The following is a 23979-nucleotide window of genomic DNA, read 5'->3' as shown; positions in this document are numbered from 1 at the left end:
GATTTCCAACCTCTAGGTAAATGGTATTCTGGTCTCCATTATCACTTATTGTTGGACAGCACAGAAAATGGTTTCTAATCTTGCCAACTCCACTCCAATAAAAATCCAACCAAATATAATTCTGCTATCTTGAAATGACAAAAGCCGCAAAGTGGTTTATTAGCAGTGGAAAATTATTGACCATTGAAACCGCATGAATAAAAGTGTATTTACAAGATACCACACGTCTGTAGTTTTCTTGCCACCTTCAATGACTGGATGTTCTGTTTATTTTATCAATTTTAAAGATATACCTTTTTCATTACAAATATAGTATTTCTCACAAGCTCTTTACTGCAGCATTATCATTGCCATTCAGTTTACTTTCACTAGCAACACACTGATAATTTTATGATTTTTTTACTTACAGTACACCAACATCTCCCAGTATCATGATCAGCATCTCCACTGCTAAACATCCTTATCACTTACTATCATGTACATTATCATTATAAATTATTATTGTGGCCTTTATTATATCCACCACCAGCACTACTAATGTGCTGCATCATCATTATCATTGATTGTTTATATGATCATTTTCATCTCTGTCAGCACTGTGCTGAGCAACAATCTCATCACTAGCATCTGTATTATCCAGAATCATTATAATCTTGATGGGCACTGTCAGTACTATGCTAAACAACTTCATAACCTTCACTTATACCTGAAGTATGATCATTATTCTATTTATTATTGTATTGATGATCATAACCACTACTAGCAGCACTGTTTGGAGCAGTATCCTTATCATCATGAGTACTTGTTCTACTATTTGAAGGATCATCGTTGTTACTTTGTTCATAATTATATTGCTCATTTCTGTCAGAACTGTCCTGGACAATATTCTGATCACCAACACAAGTATTGTTCCTATCATTCACAATATCATCATTGTGATTTTGATCAAAATCATCAGCACTGCATGGGATATCATCCTTATCGCCACTGCTAAAGTTACTTTCATCAACTACACTATCATCGCCATCACAACCAGGATTGTGTGATAGAGCAGCATCACAAGTAGGGTCAGCATCTGTGCTATCATGCACACCATTGTCATTGCTATCATGCTCAATATCATCATCACTTTCTCTGCTGTTTCTTGAGTTTTCACCATTCACACAGGCTTCTATTGCCTCCTCATCCAAAACAGCATCACCTTGAACAATCTCTTCCCTCCCACGCACTTCAAGACTTGTCTCCTTGCAACTACTTTGAAACTGTGAATGAGGGTCAACAGGATTTGTGAAGTGCTTCCAATTAAACACAAGCCCAATCTCTTCACAAGAGGCGCTAGGTTCTGTCAGTTCTCTCTCTTCATCTGGTTCAGTCCCAAGGTTTGGCGTCTCATCTGGGATTACAACAAAAGGATTTGATCCTTTTCTGGAGGCACAAGCTACACTGCCTTCAATACCAGAATCATTGTCATCATCACCATCAATGTTATGGTGTTGTCCATAGCTTTGTGCTCGTGCTTGTCTATTTACCATAGCAGACCCAACAGGGTACACAGGGGATGTACTTACTCTTGATCTCTTGAAATGTTGGTTTAATCTTGCCCTTTCTCTTACAGTTTTAGACTTGTTGTCTAACACAATATCCTTTCCATTGAAATAATGAAAGATCTTCACCCTATAGTAAGTTTCTCTTGTGAGTGGATTTCCATTCACTGAAAGATACCTTAGCTGGGACATACATGTCAATTTTGAGAATTCTGTCAATGTTGAAACTCTGTTCTCTGCAATGCCTAATTCGATTAGACCAACCAAACAATCTAAACCCGATAATGACTGAAGATTATTATGATTTAGAATGAGTGACTTCAAGTGTCGCAAATCCCTTGGTGTGGCAGAGACAAACTGGATGGAGTTGTGTGACAAGTCGAGTTGAGTCAGACTAGGGCAGTCCACCTCCTGAAGGTCCAAACTTTCAAATTCATTGAAACTCAAATCGAGACTCTCCAATGCTGGAAGAAGTCTCAGAGACTCATCTATCACTACAATTTTATTATGAGAAAGATTCAGGTTGGTGAGATGCGTCCACGGTTGCACGACCACCCTGTTCTGTGTCAGTCGAGCAGTCATTTGTGTCCTCCATGCAGCCACAGAGCCTTGTACTCTAGGAGCTTTTCTTTTTGTGTACACCCTATCAACCAGTAGTTCCTTCATAGTCTTTAAGCTGTGATAAGCCGTGAGATATTTCAAATGAGTCTGAAGTTCCGAGAGTCCATTAATCAATTTCACGGGGCATCCGTTCAGTACCAAACTTTTCAAAACTTTAAACAATGAAATATCAAATTCCAAATGATTTGCAAGTTCATGAAAACTCTTTGATTCCTTTTCTGCTTTCCCATTTACTTCCAAGCTTTCTAATTGGTAAATAAAGCTGTATAAATTGCCTAACTCTACAGCTGAAGTCTCTCCTGTGGCTTGTATTGGTTCTGGTAGCTGCAGCTGTTTAGTGATACAGTACAATTGTGTCGGGGTCATGCTAAAATGTTCTTTCTCGACAAATATAGCGTCCTCAACCATTGAAACTTCTTTAGCCAGAGCCTGGGTTACTGACATTACATCGTGGCTTGATACGTCCAGAAACGCTAAGATCTCCTTCGAGCTAGACACATAAGTACTGCTATTCACCAGCTTCTGTAGGTAATGCTCTAAAGCTTCGCGGCGACTCTCCAGATGGTGTAATTTTAGGTTCGCTGTTAGCTTTTTAGGGGGGAGCATGTCTTTAGGAATCCCATATAGATTCACAAGGGTTTTGTGAAGTTCGCTAAACTCCCGATACCTCCTCATAACAGACCAGTGGTTTGACTTAGTCATCACATCGATCTTGTATAACGCATGTGGTGAAGGGATCGCTTTTTGCCACACTTCTCTTATGACAACATGCGTTATAACAGGACAACTTTGGAAGCTATCTGTCGAAGACGATTGTCGGTATTTTGGCCACAACACACTGCCGGCTCGAGGAAGCGACGCTCTAAGTGATGTCATTGGTTATTGGGAAATCCTTTCTCATTGAGAAGCGCACTGTATTGCTCTTAGATGTGTTTTGACGTGTTTTTTGGGAGAGACAAAATCAAAATAATATTGTGTTATGGCCGCCATCTTGGATGCTTTGAAAATGCGGCCTGAAAATGCTCAGTGACCACGCTTCGTCGATCAGCTCATCTTAAACGATGACGTCACGCTTGGCGAGTTTGTTGGCGTTAGTGGCGGAGGGTTAGACTACAGCACGTTTCAGTACATATGAGTTAAAAAGACGTAATCACGTTTCACGGCAGGAATATTACTTATGGGGACCAAACGCATAGATCACACGGATCTACCCTTACCAAATTTCCCATTCATAGAAAGCGATAATCACGAATCGCAGTTAATTTTAACCGCTCATAGAGTTATTGAAGTTTTACTGAAGAGTAAATTAGGTGCACTCCATGTGCTATGATGATGGCTAATGCCCTTCCCTAGGTCGCTCATACTCAACGTTATTTTTTGTTAGTATAATTAGTATCGAGATCAGGCGCATACACAAGGTGCGCAGGTTCTCGCCGATGACTGCGCATCCCCCCAACCCCACCCCCCTCCCCCCTTGGCCAATCCTGGGAACGCGCCTTGAGATCAACTGCACACCGCTCCCCTAGTGCCGCTGATATGGATCTTATCGAGATCCGCGACTCTTTTGGTACCTAAACTGACTTAAATGAGACTACATCCCATTGTTATCAACCATATGAATGCTTTTTGATTTTTTTTATTATTTGAACTAATCACTCTAACTAATCACACTAACCACCATAACAACCAGAAGTCCAATCAAAATGGCGGGGTGCTTCATTGTGATACTGCAAAAAGATAACAAGCAGCAAGGATCGTAAACAAGATTCGGAGATTAAAGAAAATAAAAACATTTCTTTTGGAAATGCTAGATTCTTAACGGAAAGTCAAGGATGTTTATTCATGCAAATCATTTTTTTCTAAATCAGAGCAATGCCGAAGTGAGATATAAAATCTTGATTTCAGTATAAAAGATCTTGAGTTCAGTATAAAGGCCCATCAAAGAGATAATGTATGCTTTCCTTTTTTATGCTTTCTTTTTTTTAACCTTTTAACTTGTTTGTATTAGGGTATATAAGGGAGTTTTGGAGGGCTTGGATATTATGGAATAGAAAAAAGCATAGGGTTAGCTTACCACTTTGTAACTTGAGTTGATGATTTTACTGTTCTCGGCTAGAGGACACTTTTTAGTACTGACCAACTCTGGCGAAACATTGCGATATATGGACCCTTTCCCCTTAGGGGATTAAGGTATTCAAGCTTTTCTTGTGCAAAAGAACTAATCACTCGACAAACATTTTTGTCCTAGAAGAGTCTTTGTCTTAGCGGCATTGAGAAAAGTAATTACTCGTGCGTTTAGAATCAATATAATGAGTGTTGCTCTTTGTGTCATCTTCAAAAGTAGTGTTTATGCTTCGAGCTCAACAATAAAGGGACCACTGTAGTTAGAACATCTTTCTTGTTATCGTCTTTTTCGCGTTAGATTGGTTTTCAAAATTCCGTGAAATGTACTAATTTAGTTTATTCAGTACGAATAAACTGTAATGTCATTGTTCTCTTTTGTTCTGGGTTGACAATTACAATTTACCAATAACATTTTGTTGCACGGGATTTTGAAAACCACTCTATTAGCTTAATGCAGCAATGTAAGACGTCTATTGGATCTATACATAGAAGAATAGTTGGGGTACTTCTATTCCTGTAAATCCCCTTAGGGGAATTAGAATTAAGACTAACTGGACTAATTGCGTTAGTCTAATGTCTTCTTTTGTTGTTGTTTTTGTGTTACTCGTTTTGTTTTGTGATGCCTGTATCCAAGAACAGAAATGGCTGCTATAAAAACAAACCATTCGTGTTAAAACATCAGTATTCCCTATTTAGGTCCATACGAAAAATTATTACTTAGCTACGTTTAGGGCTTTATTTTATAAAAATCTTATGATGGATCCCAAAAGTGACCAGCGTAAATAATGATCCCATTACGAGTTTGAATTATTTGCTTATTGTCAATAATCCCATTGAAATACACATAGAATACAGAATCATTCATAAGTTATTCTCGAACGTTCTTTAAATAGACAATTCCCTGTAACATTCGAAAAAAAAAATAACAGTTTACACAGTGGGATAGCATTCTGGTTGCTACCCGCTTTAAAGATTTCCTTGGTTTTAGAACAGTGGTATGATTTTTTTTTTTTTTTTCCATATGCAAACTTTCGTTTTTTTTTTTTGTTTTTTTTTTTTGCTAACACTGATTCAGTTTGTAAAAAATGTCCTTTTGTGATCTGAATATTTGCCTAACTCCAAAGAATTCAATTGTGGGGGGGGGGGGGGGGGGGCACACATAGACCATAAATAAAATAACCAATTTCATTGGTCTGCTTACTATTAATTTGCTGTTCCTAAGTCTTTTTATGAAAGCGAAATCAGCAAAAAGCTGTAAAATATTTCGAAATAAAACAAAAAAACAAGATTGATTTATACTCGAGCGGGTTTGACTTTTGTCACGGCTCGAAAAAACGCAATTTTGATGAGTTCATCGCGATATAATGACAGCTCCCCTTGGGATTTTATGCATATTCTTGCATTTCTCTTGTAAAGTTGTCCTGAACATATTTGAAAGTCATTGGAAATAAGTTGGTTCCAATTTTAAAGTAAATAAAGCAACTGCTTTTTGCTTGTGTTCAGAACAAAGGCACGGAAAAGAGTCGTGAAAATGGAACTCCAATTTTTTTTCTTCTCAAATAGAAAATAACTAATAATATGATATGTTTCTAGTCGGGAAGATAAAAATCGCGGGGGTCCAATTACAGGACAGTCTACGGAACAGATGCTCATTTGCATAAGCCACTGTCCGGCGTTCTCGATTCCATGCGATGCCATTTTCCGCCATTTGTCATGACAACAGCCCACGCTTCGAGGAAGGCGATGTTTTGCGAAGTTTTATTACATTTATAACATTAGATAGTATGCTCGCCTGTTATACTTTTTAAACAAAAAAAATATCATGACAATAAAGTATAAGGGTCAACTTATCTCATGTTAGCAAATCAAATTCCTAAGAAGTCTTAAAAGAATCAGATTTTGGCGATATTTTGAAGAGAATGAATCACATGAGAAAAGTTCTAACTCACTCAATTTCACATTTTTGGTACATCCAGTCATAAGCAAAGTTAAAAGCCGAGACTCACAGCATAGCTAAAACGTTATTTTACTTAATCTGAGTGAACTCTGAGCACATATTTCCACCTGGTTTTAAATATATTAAACGATTACGAGCTTGCATGGTTTTACCGTCTCCAAACCGCAAAGCACGCATGTAATTATATTCTAAATATCTCGAAAAGGCGTGGAAATCGCTGTAAAGTTTGTATTGGACGTTTGATAAGAATTCCTTCAGGAATTTGTCTGGGAGGTCTGATTTCCGTAGCACCCTTTATTAAGAGCAATAAGTCCTTTAATAGCATAGACATGCAACAACAGCCAATAATTATGTTTGCTTCTAAAAACATTTTTGGTACACCTAGCCATAGACTCGTTTTATGAAAATCATGTACAATATATGAATCTCCAACTAATAAACTCTCGGTGTGTGAAAGATGGGCTCCGGATCCTAACGCGTTAAAAAATAGGAGGATAAATTAAAAAGTGTGTCATTCAATCAGTCTCGACTAAATCTTTGTTCTAGCCGTAGAAGCGTGCGTAAATAGCAAAAGAATGAAATGAACAAGTGACGGTGCATTCCAGCATGGCAACTGCGTTAAAAATAAACTTTTCTTTTTTCCCCAAATTTTGTTTATTTGGACTAAATAAGATTTTGTTATTGTGCGTGAACATTACTCTTTAGGATGAGGTACAATTTAGAAAATGAAAACGAATAAAACGCTCAAAAAATAATTTTATTGACGTCCTAGAGATTTTATACTAATGTATCGAGCATGATTTTTATTGTAAATTTCCCCTTCGCATTATCATGGGGGTAGCGAAAGATACATCTTAATCCTTTTTGAAGCTAGAAACATTACTTTTGGTAATCCACCTGATGAAGGAAAATGCCATTTATACGATAGTGTAGGCTGTTTCATTTATGAAAGTTGTTTTACCAGCTTTTAAGTAAAGCGATTCAATCGAATCAAAATGTAAACATATGACCAATGATATTAACCCAAAAAAAATACTTGCAAAATAAATTCTCTATGACAAGGGTTATCAAACTGTCATGTGACCCATAGTCCCTAATTTGTCAGGTTAAAGCGGTTAAAATCGAGAGAGTCCTCTTGTTTAAAGCAGTGCATGTTAAGCAGTGCATGTTGCAGTGCTCCAAAAAGGTAAGTGAAAAAAAGTTAGAAGACCCATACAGCCTTTGTTACATCAACCGTATGCTAGATTAAAGGTAAACCCCCGTGAGCCAACTAAGAGGTCATCAATGACAATTAATTTTATAATTTCAAATAGAAGCTTTAAACGACCAGAAAGGCGTAATTCGCCATTGAAATTGTTGTGAACAATAATGCGATAAATTTTAGTGAAGGAAAGAACCAAATACGTCCGATCTTTAAGATTTCTAAGAAATGATCATGTTAATGTGAATGATTTGAAAAGTTTGGCGATCAGCTTAGAAACTTTGTGTAAAACAGCCTTCTAACTCAAACCCCTAAATGCACTGTTCGGTCGCATTTCTCCTGAGAAGCTCTTTTCCACCATATCAATATTTTTAGTGCGTTTCCTGAAAAAAAAATTAAAAGAATTCGGCAAGAAAAGTTGCTCACGTTAAATTTTGAAATGTTTTAAAGTTTGTGCTCAAGTACATGCTTGGGTTTATTATCATTGAACTAGGTAGAAAGCTTGATAAGTTATCTCATCCGTGTGAAACGATGGCTTAAAATGGCGTCGCATGGAATCGAGGACGCCGGACAGTGGCTTATGCAAATGAGCATCTGTTCCGTAGACTGGGAAGCAATTTCCCACGGACGTAGATTGTGGTCGAGTCCGCGGACTCCCAGCGGTCATACCCAACCTCACAGTCGGAATTTTCCGATCACCATCTCCGGAAAGTGCGAGATTGTCGGAGAAATCCAAGATGGCAGTCCGGCTTTTGTGTGTGGTGACAGATCATATAATTATCTATAGTCTTTAGTCTACTCAATGTAGTTAGGGTTTATTACTTTTATGTCATCAGGCAGATTAAAAAAATAAATGAGCAAGAACGGATGAGTGAGTCAGCCAATTAGTTTCCTAATCTCGACTTAGGAACGCGCGGGTTCGTTGTTTTGCGTTTCATGGTATAATCATAACAAAGAACGTAATAGCAGGCGCGTAAACAGGATTAGCTGAGGGGGGGGGGGGGGGGGGATTGGAGGGGTTGCGCAGCCATAGGTATCATGAAAAAGAGCCAATAGAACAAGTTCATATAAATTTCTGTAAAATGTTACTCGGCGTCGGTAAAGGTGCAAGTAGTAATAACGCATGCAGAGGCGAACTTGGAAGGCTTCCCATGAGAACAAAGGCAAAAATGCGATCTTTAAAATTATGGCTGAAATTATCTAATGTAAACGAAATGCAAAAACTTTCGAAAACTGCATACAACTGGATTAAGGAGGCAGACAACAAAGCCTTCTGGAGTTATAAAATAAAATACTGGCTTAATCGAAATGGGCTGGGAGATATATGGGAATGCCAAAATCTAATAACTGGTAATTTTAATGCAATTGAAAAGTTAATAAAACAAAGAATACAAGACGTTGAGTTACAGACATAGGTTCGGCGACATACATGATTACATAAGAAAAGAATCCAACCAACAAAACAAACTTAGAACCTATAGAATTTTCAAAACAACATACGAATTTGAAACATATATCAGCCAGGTTACCAATACAAACCACAGAATCGCGCTGACAAAACTGCGAATTAGCAATCATAAGCTCGAAATCGAAGCTGCGCGTTTGTCGAAAACCTTACAAAAGAGCAAATGAGAGGATATGCCCTATTTGCGCTACCGGAGGTGAAGGATGAGGTTCATTTCCTGACAAGATGCCCCAAATTTTGTGATGAAAGAGCCGGATTCTGCCAATTGCTCACATTTTCCAAGAGGAGAGTACTTTAGAATGTCTTTAAATTTTCGTATACCTCCCTCCTCGCTAGTTAGCAAAGTGATGTGATTTCGTATGTCAATATTGGACACGTGGGCTTGGGTGTGCCGTAGTATGTAGTAAAAGAAAAAACGAATTGTGCCAAAAATCATGTGTGAATATATAATGACCAAACAATGAAATAGTCAATTTATCGAAGATTGTAGATAAAAGGCTTCAAAAAATAGTGAGACAAAAATGAATGGTATTAATGAGGTAAAAAGCATGACGAGGACTATAGGAGAAAAACCCTCGGAGAAATAAGGGCACAAATTGGATCTGCTCCGCAAAATATCTGTTCCGCAGCCTGTTTTTTTGCTGGCTGTGAAGATGTTAGACCCCTCAGTTGCTGGGAAAAAATCGTCCCGAATGGTTCTGATGGCAAATTGTGGAGTGGAACTAGCTGGGAATATTTTCTTGGGAGCTGGAGCGGATGCTTGGGAAAAAAAACCCTCCCGATCGGTTATACGGGCAATTATTCATGTGCTAAAATGCCTAGCCAATGCTGGCTGAACAAAAAAAAGGGAATGGTACCGCCTGAGAAAAATGACAGATAAAAGCAACTCTTAAAATTGGTAATTTTCGTCATCAGAACATATTCAAAAGACGAAATATGCCATGTTAACGTGTTTAGGAAGGGGGGCCCGTTTTAAGCCCTTGTAGAAAGGGCGAGAAAAAAATAGCTCAACTCACGTGTGAACCGGGAGATCGAGATGCGATACTCCAATGGAAAAAAAGGTTTTTATGAAAAAAAAAAGTGTAACACATATTGACATAATACGGAAAAGCCAGTTTTTAGAAATGGCTTGTTTCTGAAGTGCCTTTGCCTCTGCACAGGTATCCCACCAAATGCCAAGGAAGAGATAGCATCAAAATATTGCTTTGTTAGTCTGATAGTCTGATACTTACTTAAATATTATTGCTATTGTTCATTTATGTTATTTTCTTCCTAATAATACATTGGGTATTATTCGGGGATTTTTTAATACACCTTTTTTTACACCAATTTCAAAGAAGGTTGCACTCGAGAATCGTGTCGTAACCCTCGGTGGCTCATGGGTAGCGATTCAACGGCTAAATTCTTGTATCTGAAAGCCATGTGACTGTTTATAAGAACATAAACAAGAATTCTACAGCTTTTGAAAGCTGGATTTGTCTTTTATTTACGCTTATCCGCTTTTTTACTCACTTTGAAGCACAGCGGGTTACCTGGTTACGATACACAGATTATGAGTGTAGCCCTATTTGAAATAGGTGTATCACTAAAATCTAGGAGTCTAGGATTTAAGCCTTGAAAAGCCCCCAAAATAAGAACGGCCCAGCTTCAACTGACGTTGAAGTTGACGTTCTTATATAAAAAAAAGTAAATGTATGCTATTTGATTGAAGAATAGCTGATGATCTCTGCTACCTGCGTTATTCCGCTAATCAGGGTAAGCATTACAAGTCACTGAGTTGGATGGGTTATATATCATGTCAGGCACGTACTCAGGATTTCTCTTTTGGGAAGGGGGGGGGGGTGTGGTGGTGGTGGTGGGGGGGGGGGGGGGGGGGTGCGAAATCCGGACTAATATATCCGGTGGGGGGTGGGGGTGGGGGGGGGGGGGGGTGGGGAAGAAACAAAGGGTTTTTTTATACCGTTGCAGTATCTCAACGGATGTTTTTTTTTATTATATTTGGCTTCAAAAAAAGTCTGACTTATTGATTAATGACATACCAGGGGGTGATCTACATTTTTATTTATCTAATTTGCTTAGTTTTGTTATACTAATAGCACGTCATTGCGTACTGAAAGTAGAAAATCGCCCGTTGTGTGTGTGTGTGTGTGTGTGTGTGTGTGTGTGTGTGTGTGTGGGAGGGGTGGGGGTGGGTGGTCCCCCCAGGGTACGGGCCTGCATGTAAAGTTTCAAGAATATACCTTTCTTCATTCTAACACGAGGACTAAAAAATCACGTTACAACCAGAGCAACACTAAAGCTTGGGTAACCTGTGGAGAACAAAATTCAAATGACCGCCGGGGAGAAGAGTGTCTTACTCTCACCCAAAGGATTGTCGTTTTCCGCGATATCCCTTTCGTTTCACTGTATCTAGACGTAATGGTGTGAACTGTAAAAGTACATTAATATTTATGCTCTCTTGGTGAAACCAATAATATTAAAGTTGTACACATTTCGCATAAAGCTGATAGGGGAGGGGTAGGTGAATGAAGACCCAAAAAGGAGTACATTTCAAGGTATTTTTGAAAGAAATTGCAAAAGACTTCCAAATTCGAAATTAAGTAATCTCTGATATTCTTTCAAACCGATGACTTTATACTTTTAGCATATTGTTTTGGTTTTCAGCTAAGGAATATACTTTTGACATCTCACTACCCCGGTGGGGAGATCGCTCAAGCGTAGACTAGTTTAGACTTGCCCGAGAGACACAACGAGTTCGGCGCTATGTCCGCCGCCACTCTTCTCGAACTAAAAAAGGTACAAATTTAGTGGCTTGCACACTTTGACAAGCAATATACAGAATGCCGGGGTGAGTATACATCGTATAATTTATTTTTCTACCGATACACCTTTAATTTAAAGTGAAATATTCTTTGATTAACATGCATCCAACACACATAGAACTCAGCTCTAGTGCCCTGTGGATTATAACTTTGTTTATAAAAATTCTCGTTAGTCATGATCGTTTCCAGAGCGTTTCCAAGAAATACAATTGCAATGCCTCCCTGTTTAGCCCCTGTTTCTTTGCGTTTGTCGCGTTTCACGCGACACGAAGCTATCCACAGTTCCACGAATAAGTACTCAAGTATAACTTAAGTTAAAAATAAACACAGCGGGTCACTCAAATTTTTACTCAGAAAAGGAAAATAATAATGGCCAAGCAGCTGTCTGTTTTTCTATTTCCCTAATCTGAGTATCTTAAATCAAGGTTATATTCTCTGAAACTCGTGATATAAGAATGTTTTTCTAGTCAAACCAAAAAACAGAAGAATCAGCAGTAACTCATTTAGGTTGTTATTTATTCTTATCATGCTTTATTTTATTGAATAAGTAAATTAGGTTTTAAATTTTTTGAATTGAAATCCCTTCATCTAGGGGCCTTAAGAGTCCAACACTTTATTTGTTATTGTACTTAGTCTCCACAAAAGCATTTTTTACACCTTGAGGCTTGAATAATTTACTAAGTGGTTTTACATCATTACAATGAATTATTTATCTAAGATAAATAATCTGAAAATACTAAAAAAAAGCCAATGGTAAAAACTCTTATACATATGGGCTACAACATTTTAGTATGAGAATTTATGTTAACACAAAATGATAGATCCTTGACAGGAACTCTAAAGCATCCTCCTGCCAATGCTAATAGGTCAACCCCCCTCTCTACAAAAAGCTAGATCACCCTGTAATAAAAGTACTGTACCACTCTTGAGATTGTAGAGGAGGAAGAAGGAATTTTTCACTGCGTTTTGTATAACTTTGCGGCAGGAGCTTGTAGTGGCTTTTGCCCATCATGTTTTTAAATGTCGGGAGGGCTAAATGCACATCTTGTAATATTGGCTCAAAACCCTGGTATCTTTTCACTCTCACTTGGAGTACAAATTCTTCTATCACTGTTGCCAAGGCCAAGAATAAACTTTACTTCCTGTGTTGCAATTGAAAGTACATACAGATGACGGCAAGAGGCTGCTTTACCTGTGTTTTGGTCCCACCTTGCTTATGCAAGTGTGGTTGGGTGCCCAAGCAAGTGTGGTTGGGTGCCCCAGGCATTAGTTAGATCTTTTAGCAGGTGTCCATTTTCTTTCTGCTTATGCTTCAGTATTTGGTTACACACCAACCATCAAATTAGACCCTGCCTGGGGTAGTTAAATCTTCTGCCCATCTCTTGTTAGAATATTCTATAAAAAATGTGTTAAGCAGCTTAATATCCTTTGAAATTTTTACTCCTCTAAGTGGTATTTCATTTTCTGGGGTGACAGGTAAAGCCAAACATTTTGCATATGTCTACAAACATAATAAAATAAATAGCCACTAGAGCTATTCATCTAATGGATACTCTTGATGATTCTTTCCATACCTCCCTTAGGACTGAGCATGGGAGTAATAGCACATCAATTGGCGTCATAAGCAAAAAGATAGAGGAAATTCTTGATAGCCGTGATGCGGCTTACCATGGCTCCCCATCTTCATCCACTGAGCCCCTCACCTACGGCATGCTTGTTGTTCTTGGGTAAGACAATTGTAAAAATTAAAAAAAAATCAGAAATCTCTTTGCCAGAATTTCACTTGAGTTTTTGTTTTTCACTGAGCACCTTCAATAAGCTCACAAAGTAAGGATGGCACTCATGATAGTTTTGGACTAGCACCATATTACCCACCCCCCACCCCTTTCCCCTCCCTTAACAACCAGCATGTTACTTGATATGGAGCTGGTCAAACAAAAGGAAAAATGGGAGATAACAACCTTACATTTCCATCCAAAAATCCTGGCTATGGCCCTTGATTTAGGTGGAACTTTTAGAAGAAGGCCTAGAATTATTTTATTGGAAAAAAATCACTCTAGTTCTGCATTTGACATAATATCCTACTAATGTTTGCTTGGAATATGTGAGAGCTGAAAATTGTTGTCTTTCAGATACAATGGAGCCCCTCCCCAAGGCAACCAAGAACGCAGGAAAAGCAGCTACTTGTTGCAAAAGAAGTCTCTAGCTTCGGGTGTTAAGCCATTCAAGCAGCACCTGGCATCTTCACAGACAGGCATGCAGGTATTATGGTACCTTTTTAAAATTGCTTATGTATTTATAGAGAATCGCAGACAGTGGCTCAGTGTGTTAGCAGATGAACGTATGGGGCCTATCACCTGAAACAGGTCTGATACCTGGTTGAGACACGGCCCTTTATTAGACATTGTTAAACCTATTTGGTCTTACTAGAAGCTTGTGTTCCTGTTGCTCCAAGATGGGGCATTCTTAATATGCAAATGTCAAGCACTTAGAACACAGTTTATACAGTTTTGTGCTATATGAATACTGTATATTTATGTTATTTTGATAGCATGCGCACAGGTGTTCAAAGTAAATGTTAGGGATAAATGCCTTGTGCGCAAAGCCTTTCACTAATGCCTAGTGCACACTAGTGATGTAACAACATAACAAAATAGGCGCGTGCACTCTTTAGAGCCCAACATTATGTTTTTTTCTCTTGTGTCCTTATGTTTATGTCGTTATCTTGGGCTTATGACAAAATGTGGAACCATTCACACTTGAACATATGAACATAAGGGTGCATGCGCCCATGTCATTATGTCTTTATGTCACTAGTGTGCACCAGGCATAAGGCTAACCTTAAAGAATGGATTCAAGCTGCAGTAATTGTATTGCTTTTGTTGTTTAGGTGGTACACTCCAACCAAGCCCATAGTGTCTCTTACACTCTTGCTCGTGGCCCATCTGTAGTGGTGGAGTATTGTAGAGATAACAAAACAGATATGTTTCAGGTTAGTGCTGTTTAACACATAAATCCATGTGCTGCTAAATAATCAAAGCCTGCATTATTTTTAACCCTTCCCCTTCTCTAGAGGAAAAACTTTTAAATATGCCCTTTCCCCCTCCCACCCCCAACCCCCTCAGAAGTCTTATATACAGTATGTCATAGCATTGCTTCCAAAGAGTATCAAAGAAGTTTGCTCAGCATACAGCATCAGCAAATCAAGACATTCTAGGAGACTTGTTGAATATTAAACTTTAAAACAAGCCCCTTCTATGGTCTACCCCCTTAAGTAAGCCCCGTATTCGAAGTGGCTACAAAGGGGCTTTTTAGGGCTAGTGCAGTGCAATCATAGATATTTTTGGGTAACATATTGTGGTATTTTTTGTTACCATATATGCCCCATACCCAAGTTATCAGCCACCAGGGGCATCCCTAGGCCTTTTTAGAGGCGCGATGTGACGCGTGAGCGGAGCCTCATACCTAAGAAAAAGTGGTGTACAAAACAAATAATGGTAACAAATATTTGGTTACCCATCGACTCGAGTTTTTGTGACGCAATGTCCGTCCATCCATTGTATGACAACCAAACTTGGCAGGTGTCATGTTTGTGTCAAGGGAGGTGCAAACCTGTGATCACGTGATTTATGACGTCATTGTTGACATCACTAGAAGAAAAATATTCTGACGTCATCAAAATAAAAATATATTTATATTTCACAAAGGAAACATCATATGGCAACCAAACTCGGTAGGTGTCATGTAGGTGTCAAGGGGGGATGCAACAATATGGTCACGCGATTGTGACCTCATTAATAACGTCACTAGAAGCAAAAATATGCTGATGTAATCAAAACGAAAATAATATTTCACTAAAGAAGCATCATATGACAACAAAACTCATTTGGTGGGATATATGTTTCAAGTGGAGTGCAATAAGATGGTCATGTGTTGTCATCGACGACGTCAATAAACTACCCTGACGCCAAAATTAATTGTTTTGTGTTATTCCGTTGTCAAGGGTGGGGGTAAGGGGGTATAACAAGTTGGTCGCGTAATCTGTGAAATCGTTGACGTCGTCAAAACAGAATTACATTTCTTAAATTATTAAGCGAAAATAAGCAAAGATTTGGTCGTTTGGAGCTCCGCTTTTAGGCAATGCCTAAATCTATATATTAGTTTTACAGCTCTGTACAATAATGCTAGTGCTCTTTGTACACCTAGTTGGGAGGTGCTCAAAGAAGCAGGGCCATAGCAGGGGGGGGGGCATTAGGGGCACATGCCCCCCCTCTCCCAATATTTTAAAAAATTATTAGGAAATGACAAGTAGGGGCGTGGCTGTGCCCTCACAACTTTCTTGGTGTTTCTGCTATCTTTTGGTATATTTTAGCCTCTCAAAGAAATTGTCAAAAAATGTTTTTGCAGTGCTCTGGGGTGGACAGACAGTTTTATAAAGTAAACCAGTTGAAACCAACGAGTGTACATCAGTGCACTGTGGAATTCTCCTAGCATTATAATTAGTTTAAACCCAAATTTCAACCCAAGCTAATTGGGTACAGTAGCTTGCCTAAGCTTCTGTATTGGTGGCCACGGTAGCTTAAGACGGATATGCGCCTAGAAACACATTTGATCACCCTTTACAGGAGCAATTCGTACTATATGTTTTACTGTATATAGCTTTATGTGTAACATCAGACCCTTTTTTCCCAGATTGGCAGGTCATCTGACAGCAAAATAGACTTTGTAGTAATGGATACAGTACCAGGAGTCAAGGACGGCGCAGTGCAGCCAAACCCTCAGAAGAGCACTATATCACGATACGCCTGCCGTATTACAGTCGACAGACATCCACCGTACACTGCAAGGGTATTTGCAGCTGGGTTTGACAAATCAAACAATATATTTCTAGGGGTAAGCATATGTCTTTAAACAGTGACTTAATTGATTTTTAGTGACTTAACATTGACTCGAGCGGGAGATCAATGCTGGGCTTTTTGTATCACCTCAATTTCGAGAATCTCCCGAGAACGTCACGATAAATATTGTTAACAAGTGTCTTGGTAACCCTTAAAAAATTGTATCGGCGACCCTTGATGTATTTTTGACAATTGTATTTGCAACCCCTGATACATTGTTGACAATTGTATCGACAACGCTTGATACATTGTTGTTGAAATTTTATCGGCAACCCTTGATATATGGTTGAAAAGTGTCTCAGCAACCCTTTGATATATAGTTGATAATTGTATCGACAACCCTTCAAATATTATAGACTTGGGAGTATCCAGGATAACCTAGGAGTTCCTAGAAAATCCTAGGAAAATCAGGAGCTCCCAGATTTTCCCTTAGAACTCCAAGGAGAATCTGGGAAGTATTTTTGGAACACGGCTCCTAGGAGCTCCCATATTTAGAATATCCAGGATCCTAGGAAATCCTGGGAATTAAACAAATTCTCCTTGAAATTCCTCCAAGAATCTCCCATTTCCTCCAAAATATCTCCCAGATTCTCCAAATTCCTCCCAAAGTTCTCCCAGATCCTCCCAATTTCTCCAAAGTACTCCCACTTCCTCCCAAAGTTCTTCCAGATTCTCCCAATTCCTCTAAAAGTACTCCCTGATTCTCTCAATTTCTTCCAAAAGCTATCCCAGATTCTCCAAATTCCTCCTAAAGTTCTCCCAGATCCTCCCAATTTCTCCAAAGTACTCCCAGATTCTCCCAATTCCTCCCAAAGTTCTCCCAGGTTCTCCCAATTCCTCCCAAAGCTCTCCCAGATTCTCCCAATTTCTCCCAAAGTTCTCCCAGATTCTCCCATTTCAAAGGTTTCCCAATATTTAGGAGTATCCAGGATATTCTAGGAAATCCTAGGAGCTCCCAACTTTTGTCAGTTCATTTCGCAGGGGCAGCGGCTACACACAGACTACGTTTAACCCGGCTTCCGTTTCCTTGTTAGGAGAAAGCTCCAAAGTGGAAGAACGAAGACGACATGATGGACGGCCTGACGACCAATGGGGTGTTACTCATGAATCCACGGGGTGGACCAAACTGTCCGCCAGGGATATGGAGGGAAATATCCGTGTGTGGTCACGTGTATGGATTGCGTGACACTCGTTCTGCTCCTGAGAAAGGCAAGACGGTTAGTAGACCACTTCGAAAAAAACTGTAGGGTTTCTAGAAAATTAAAACCAGGTTGATCAAAGTTGACTGAAAGTTTCTTTCACTTTTGAGCATGGTGTTTGAATCGCTTAAGCAAGCCTTTTACGAGAGCAAACGTGAACTGAAAGTATAAAATCACTGTCATCCACCTCTCGGCCCAGACCCTCCCGGTCCCGGCCCCGACACCACAGAATGCATTCGTTTGAGCACAGGGCGATCAGGTTTATGGCTAACCAAGGTCTGATTCTGCGAGATTCATGTTTTTTTGCTGTAAACGGAAATAAAACTCTAAAATAATCAATGCTCCATTTCATCTACATAAGAGAGATACCGGTGGAAGTGGGAAATTCTAAATTGCTCGTTTCGATGGTGGTTTTGAGGGCCGTCATAAACCAATTTTTATGGGCCGATTTTTTTCTTTTTTGCTACTACACTTTCGGAAACCGGTTTGTAGGGCTCAATTTTATGGGTTTTCAGAGGATTGCCCAAGGTTAAAACGAAAAAAGCATCAAGTCAAACAATGCTTCTACAGTATATGGAAAAAAAAACGAAAAAAAAAGTAAATAAAAGTATTTTTGAATTGAAGTAGAATCTGTCCATGGAGACATGAGTGATGGTTAATGTTAATCAAAAGCTCTACTAATTTGTTCCCAGGTTTGACTGGGTTTTCTAGAAATTCGAGGTATCCTTAGACCATGTGCTTAACCCGAGCCCTCGAGGGAAGGATGAATTTTGATCATTAACGATATCTATTTTGGCATCAGAGGTGATATTTACCTACTTAATTTGGGTTTCTTTTGTTTGCAATAAGTCATGCTCTTTTTCTTCAGTTTTAGAATGAAATTGGGCGTCGAAATTTGTGTGCAATAAATCATGTTTTATTTTTCCTCAGGTTTAGAATGAATAATAACTTTTGTGTGCAATAAGTCACGTTGTTCATCTTCAGGTTCAGAATGAGTCTAATGTGTTGTTCGACGGATCGCTCATCGACTTGTGTGGAGCAGTACTTATGTGGCGATCTGCGGACGCGATTCCCACCATGCCAGTAAGTAGAGCAAGCCTTATCTACTGACTGGTGTCTATGCCTTTATTTATCTCACTCACTCACTCACTCACTCACTCACTCACTCACTCACTCACTCACTCACTCACTCACTCACTCACTCACTCACTCACTCACTCACTCACTCACTCACTCACTCACTCACTCACTCACTCACTCACTCACTCACTCACTCACTCACTCACTCACTCACTCACTCACTCACTCACTCACTCACTCACTCACTCACTCACTCACTCACTCACTCACTCACTCACTCACTCACTCACTCACTCACTCACTCACTCACTCACTCACTCACTCACTCACTCACTCACTCACTCACTCAGACACCCAGACACCCAGACACCCAGACATCATTTACCTTTTTATCGAAAACGTGGAATTATTTCGAAGTGCATAAGCCTAAGATTTACTATAACTCACACATGAGTGATTTCATGGGAACCCTTTCTTTAAATGCCCTGGAGTTACAAGCACAGACATTACTATTTTAGGAAAACAGACCATTATCGAATAGAATAACGATGTTAAATCGTCTTTAAATGCTAGCCATAAAATCGACTAGCTAATTTCCTATGTCCACAAACCCGCAAGCAAAGAAATTTTTACAGCAAGTGCAAAAACCGATCCACTCTGTCGCAACGGGGGGTGAAACGACCCACTCTATTTGCTAACATAAACAGATTAATTGGTTCGACCGCGGGCTCTTTAATATTTTTACTCCAAATGTCTTATGTCTTGTTAGTGTATACACGTATTTCGCCTCAGCTGTTTGTATTTGCCTTCTCTCGCCCCCTCCATATACGCGTTCCCGACATCCAAATGGTGCGCTACGGAACCGCCGCCTGCCAAATAAGTAACTCTTTCCCTAGCGTGCACTTATTTTCCCTTCCCTTTTTCGTTTTTTTGTCATCGTTCACATCGTTCAAATATACGGTGGTCTGTTTGCGAGAGCACTATTTAACAAACCCGTAACTTGCACGTTCAAACTTGAGGTATATAGAAAATCTCATACTCGATCTCATACTTCCTCAGTATCAGATTTGGTTACGGGTGTGTTCAATATAAGCATCTGCAGTACAATTGAATTCCGATACCTTGATTTTAGCAATAATTGATTGAATCTTTGATTGTTACTATGCTTTGTGTGGCACGCTATCGTTCGAGGGAGTTGAAAAGCGGCATGATTGGCCATCTAGTACCCTTTTGCTGCGAGGCTTAGCTGCTTGCGAATGATCTTATTGAAGAGTAGATTCAACAACTAATCGGCCGCCATGTTGTTTTTTATGCGGTCCAGTGTTTGAGCTGTATAGCGAGGGAGGAGGTTTCTTATCCCGTCCACTCGCGGAACCATGCGTAACCATGTTTCAACATGACTTACCATTAATCGAACGATCATGTTCTGTCGCTTAAACACAATTTGCAGCCTGTAAATGTAGTAAACCCGGTCTAAAAAAAAACCCATAGCTTATTTGAGTTTACTTTATCCGTGCTCCACAGACTGAAGGGATGATCGACGCCATGCGGCGAAGACTAAACATGATGCGCTTACAGTGTCCTGTTGGTCTCAATACACTAGTATTCTCCGGTGCTTCTCAGGTAATCAGTTTGCGTGTTGCTCTCTCTTGACTCATAGAATTCAACCGGTATGGGTTGGTACAGGAGCCAATGGGTTAGGCTAAGAACTTGATGCGTGATGGGGGTATTTGTTACTTCCACCAGCTTATTTATTTCAACATTTACCTTTAACGACTTGAGAGGTTTAGGGCTCTGCAAGAGGTACTTTGTTAAGTTGGCGGTTTTATGATTCGGCTGTCAGTCGCTACATCCTCACCCTAACAGCTAACAATGTTTCTGTATTGTAAGTTTTGTCAATTTATTTTTTAGTTAATTTTATCCTTAGAGAGCTAGTACAATGGAAAACATAAAAAGAATAATTGTTGTCTGATAAAACTGATAAAGAATGACTTTTTTGCAAAATTTCTGCTTTGTGTGTTTATAATGATTAAAATCATTGTTTTTGTTGTTGTTTTCTAGACGGCCGAGGCATCACGGCAGCCGCATGTGTACATCAAATGTGGTCATGTCCATGGTTTACACGGCTGGCATGGACCGGACAGCAGTACAGACGTGACGGAATCCCGGACGTGTCCGATATGTCTACAGGTATAGTAGCTTGATTTGTTATAGTATTGCCTGTATCTATCAATGAGTAACTTGTAGTATTGCCTGTATCTATCAATGAGTAACTTGTAGTATTGCCTGTATCTATCAATGAGTAACTTGTAGTATTGCCTGTATCTATCAATGATAGTATTGCCTGTATCTATCAATGATAGTATTGCCTGTATCTATCAATGATAGTATTGCCTGTATCTATCAATGATAGTATTGCCTGTATCTATCAATGATAGTATTGCCTGTATCTATCAATGATAGTATTGCCTGTATCTATCAATGAGTAACTTGGACGTGTCAACAAAAATAACAATGACAGAAGAAGGATATAATATATAACTGGAAGCACCAACAAAGCCAATGTCAGCTACAATAAGAAAAATAACAACTGCTACAACATCAACTAGGACGACAGCACTGAACGCTCCCTTTTGATGAGAACAGCGATGACTTTGGAAACGGCAATTTTCTGGTTTGCCCTTAACTCTTACACACTCACCCACCCCTGGGTCGTCGTCATTGCAGGTTAGCAACTACGTGCCGCTTCAGATAGGTAAGGAAAGGGCGTTCTTCGTGGGAGAGATTGTCTCAAGTCATGCCTTTGTGCCGTGTGGTCATGTCTGCTCGGAGGAAACCGTCAGGTTAGTTCTGGACACGTCTTTTTTTACTTGCCCCGCCCCGCCCCGCCCTGCGCCGCCCTGCCCTGCCCCGCCCCGCCCCGCCCCGCCCTACCCTGCCCAGCCCCGCCCCGCCCCGCCATGCCCTGCCCCGCCCCGCCCCACCCACGTCCAGCCAAACATGCCGAGGCCCAGATCGCAAAAGTAAAGTTTTGTTAGTGTGATACGTTCTAAAATGCAGAATTAAAACTGTGTCGATAATTATTAGAGCCTTTATTAGTGCTATTGATCATTTGTATACTTTCTAATACATATTTATAGACTTCCGTAATAACATTTTAAGCCTGTGAATGCTTTAAAAATAAGATCGGCCCAGCCTCAACTGAAAAATTAGACGTCCTTATGAAAAATATTGTAGGCAACGGCACAAGACATAAAGGTTTTTTTTTTCTCGTTCACCTTGCCGTCGCCGATTTCATTCGTTGTCTTGTGTCTCTAGTATGGCCTAGGGTGATGGAAACGTTTGTTTTTGTTTCTATGACCGATTGGTTCATTAGCGAATAGGATTCGTATACTCCATTTTTCCTTTCTTTTTCTTGTATAACGATGGCGATTGGTTTTAGGTTCTGGTCCAAGATCCCTATCCCACATGGTTGCGACGCGTTTCAGGCAATCTGTCCCTTCTGTTCCTTACCCCTGGAGGGCGAGGATGGATTTGTCAAATTAATCTTCAGCACAGAACAATAGGGAGCGAGTATAGTAAATATTAGATATATAAATCTAATATATATAAATATTTATTTGATGTAAAAACACAATGTCATTTTTAAAGCTGCTTGATATAAAAACAACATAATTAAGTGCAAACACGAAAATGTACCGAGTACCGAACACACAAACTCGCGTGGAAAACGAGAGTGCTGCGAATGCTACTTCGAGATACACCGAGTACAACAAGAAGACGCTCCGAATGCAACACCGACGTCTTAGTACAACACGAAGAATGAGACAAACATGTTTCTAGAAGCAATAATTAAAATCTTTGGAACTGGAGACCTAGTGGTATGAATGAGAAAATATACTGAATCTTAATTTATAAAAAGAACTCAATTTATAGTGTAAAGGCTATAAGAAGAAATCCCTCTACCAGCTATAAAACAGGCGAATTCAAAGCCAAAACATTTCTGAATAAAGCAAAGTCTAAATAATTGAATTTGTTAGGCTAAATGCGAGCTAATGTGTCATGTTGTGAATTTTGCACTGCTAGCTCTTGCGCTGGCCTATGTGCACGAGCCAACACGCTAACGCAACGAAACAAATTCTGTACTTTTATGAACAGGTTTTTTCTCGCGTTATCCCCAATGTGTCTTTATTTTGTTCTTAAAAATTTGTCTGCGCGATAACTCCGTTCTCAGTTGTCACAAAATCTCAACTGATCCGATACTTACGACAATTCAAGCAAAAATAAAAACCTTAAACAGAGTAATACAACTTTACACACAATGATACAATTTGTGCGGCTCTGGTTCAGGCAAAAAAAAAAAAAAAGAAAACACGGAACACTGCCAGCTCATGTGACCTGAAATGACGCGAAACGCTTAGCATCGCGAGGGATTGGGGCTACTACCTATAGCTACATTCAGCATTCGATCGTTGATCGAGACAATTGCGTATAATAAGCTTTTTAACGAAGAAGGTACCTGGTAGTTATTACTGACGACTATCAAATGGCGCGCTTATCGTTTGAGAAGCTGATAATAATCCAACGCAGTATTTTATTAGATTTCGGCGGTCTATTCCAAGGCATTAACAACTGAAATGAGCCATATGTGTAATCGCAGAAGGCAATGAAATAGTGTGTGAAGCGTCGAGCTCAAGGTGGCTGCAATAAACCCATGAAAAAATACAGGATTAAATTATAGTAATGAAAATAGCTTATGAATGTGTCGTAGGATGTAGGAGACAGATTTTATTTCTAAAAATTCTAAGATGACATATACCTTTAATGCTCTTGCTTGGAAATTTTCTTGTGCCGTGCATACAAAAACGGCGACAAATGTTTGCTTGATTATAAAAGCTATTTTAGTCCCATCGCGTTTCCTTAACAGGAAATGTTTTACAGGAAACTGTAATTTTACTGTAGAAAGTAAGATTGGATTGTGAATTATAAAAAGAAATAAACAAGACATGAAAGCTTGGATATATGGGTTATTTAAACATTCTGGGCCCGCTGTTTTAAACCAATACAT

At 39.4% G+C, this 23979-nt stretch overlaps 2 protein-coding genes across 2 annotated transcripts; one reads left to right on the top strand and one right to left on the bottom strand.

Annotated features, from left to right (window-relative positions):
* Nucleotides 1-230: 230 nt before the first annotated feature.
* LOC5497271 (nischarin) lies at nucleotides 231-3185 on the bottom strand. Its single transcript, XM_001619074.3, has one exon. The coding sequence runs from the start codon at nucleotides 3039-3041 to the stop codon at nucleotides 726-728; it is 2316 nt and encodes a 771-aa protein (XP_001619124.3). The 5' UTR covers nucleotides 3042-3185; the 3' UTR covers nucleotides 231-725.
* An 8417-nt stretch (nucleotides 3186-11602) lies between these two features.
* Nucleotides 11603-23930, top strand: LOC5504959 (E3 ubiquitin-protein ligase pellino homolog 2). Its single transcript, XM_032373337.2, has 11 exons — nucleotides 11603-11760; nucleotides 13318-13461; nucleotides 13867-13996; nucleotides 14625-14726; nucleotides 16427-16627; nucleotides 17667-17849; nucleotides 18816-18914; nucleotides 20436-20534; nucleotides 20973-21101; nucleotides 21639-21754; nucleotides 22354-23930. The coding sequence occupies exons 1-11, from the start codon at nucleotides 11753-11755 to the stop codon at nucleotides 22475-22477; spliced, it is 1335 nt and encodes a 444-aa protein (XP_032229228.1). The 5' UTR covers nucleotides 11603-11752; the 3' UTR covers nucleotides 22478-23930.
* The last annotated feature ends 49 nt before the right edge of the window (nucleotides 23931-23979 follow it).

This window comes from Nematostella vectensis, chromosome 7 (assembly GCF_932526225.1).
Source record: "Nematostella vectensis chromosome 7, jaNemVect1.1, whole genome shotgun sequence".
In the NCBI taxonomy this organism is placed as follows: Eukaryota; Metazoa; Cnidaria; class Anthozoa; order Actiniaria; family Edwardsiidae; genus Nematostella; species Nematostella vectensis.
This window is presented reverse-complemented; position numbering and strand designations above follow the sequence as displayed.

What these genes read in the sequence shown, in the direction of transcription:
- LOC5497271 (XM_001619074.3), bottom strand. Translation starts at nt 3,041, where the DNA reads ATGACATCACTTAGAGCGTCGCTTCCTCGAGCCGGCAGTGTGTTGTGG.
- LOC5504959 (XM_032373337.2), top strand. An exon ending in CAAACAATATATTTCTAGGG is followed by an intron (nt 16,628 to 17,666) that starts GTAAGCATATGT and finishes TTTCCTTGTTAG; the next exon opens with GAGAAAGCTCCAAAGTGGAA. An exon ending in TGCTCGGAGGAAACCGTCAG is followed by an intron (nt 21,755 to 22,353) that starts GTTAGTTCTGGA and finishes GATTGGTTTTAG; the next exon opens with GTTCTGGTCCAAGATCCCTA.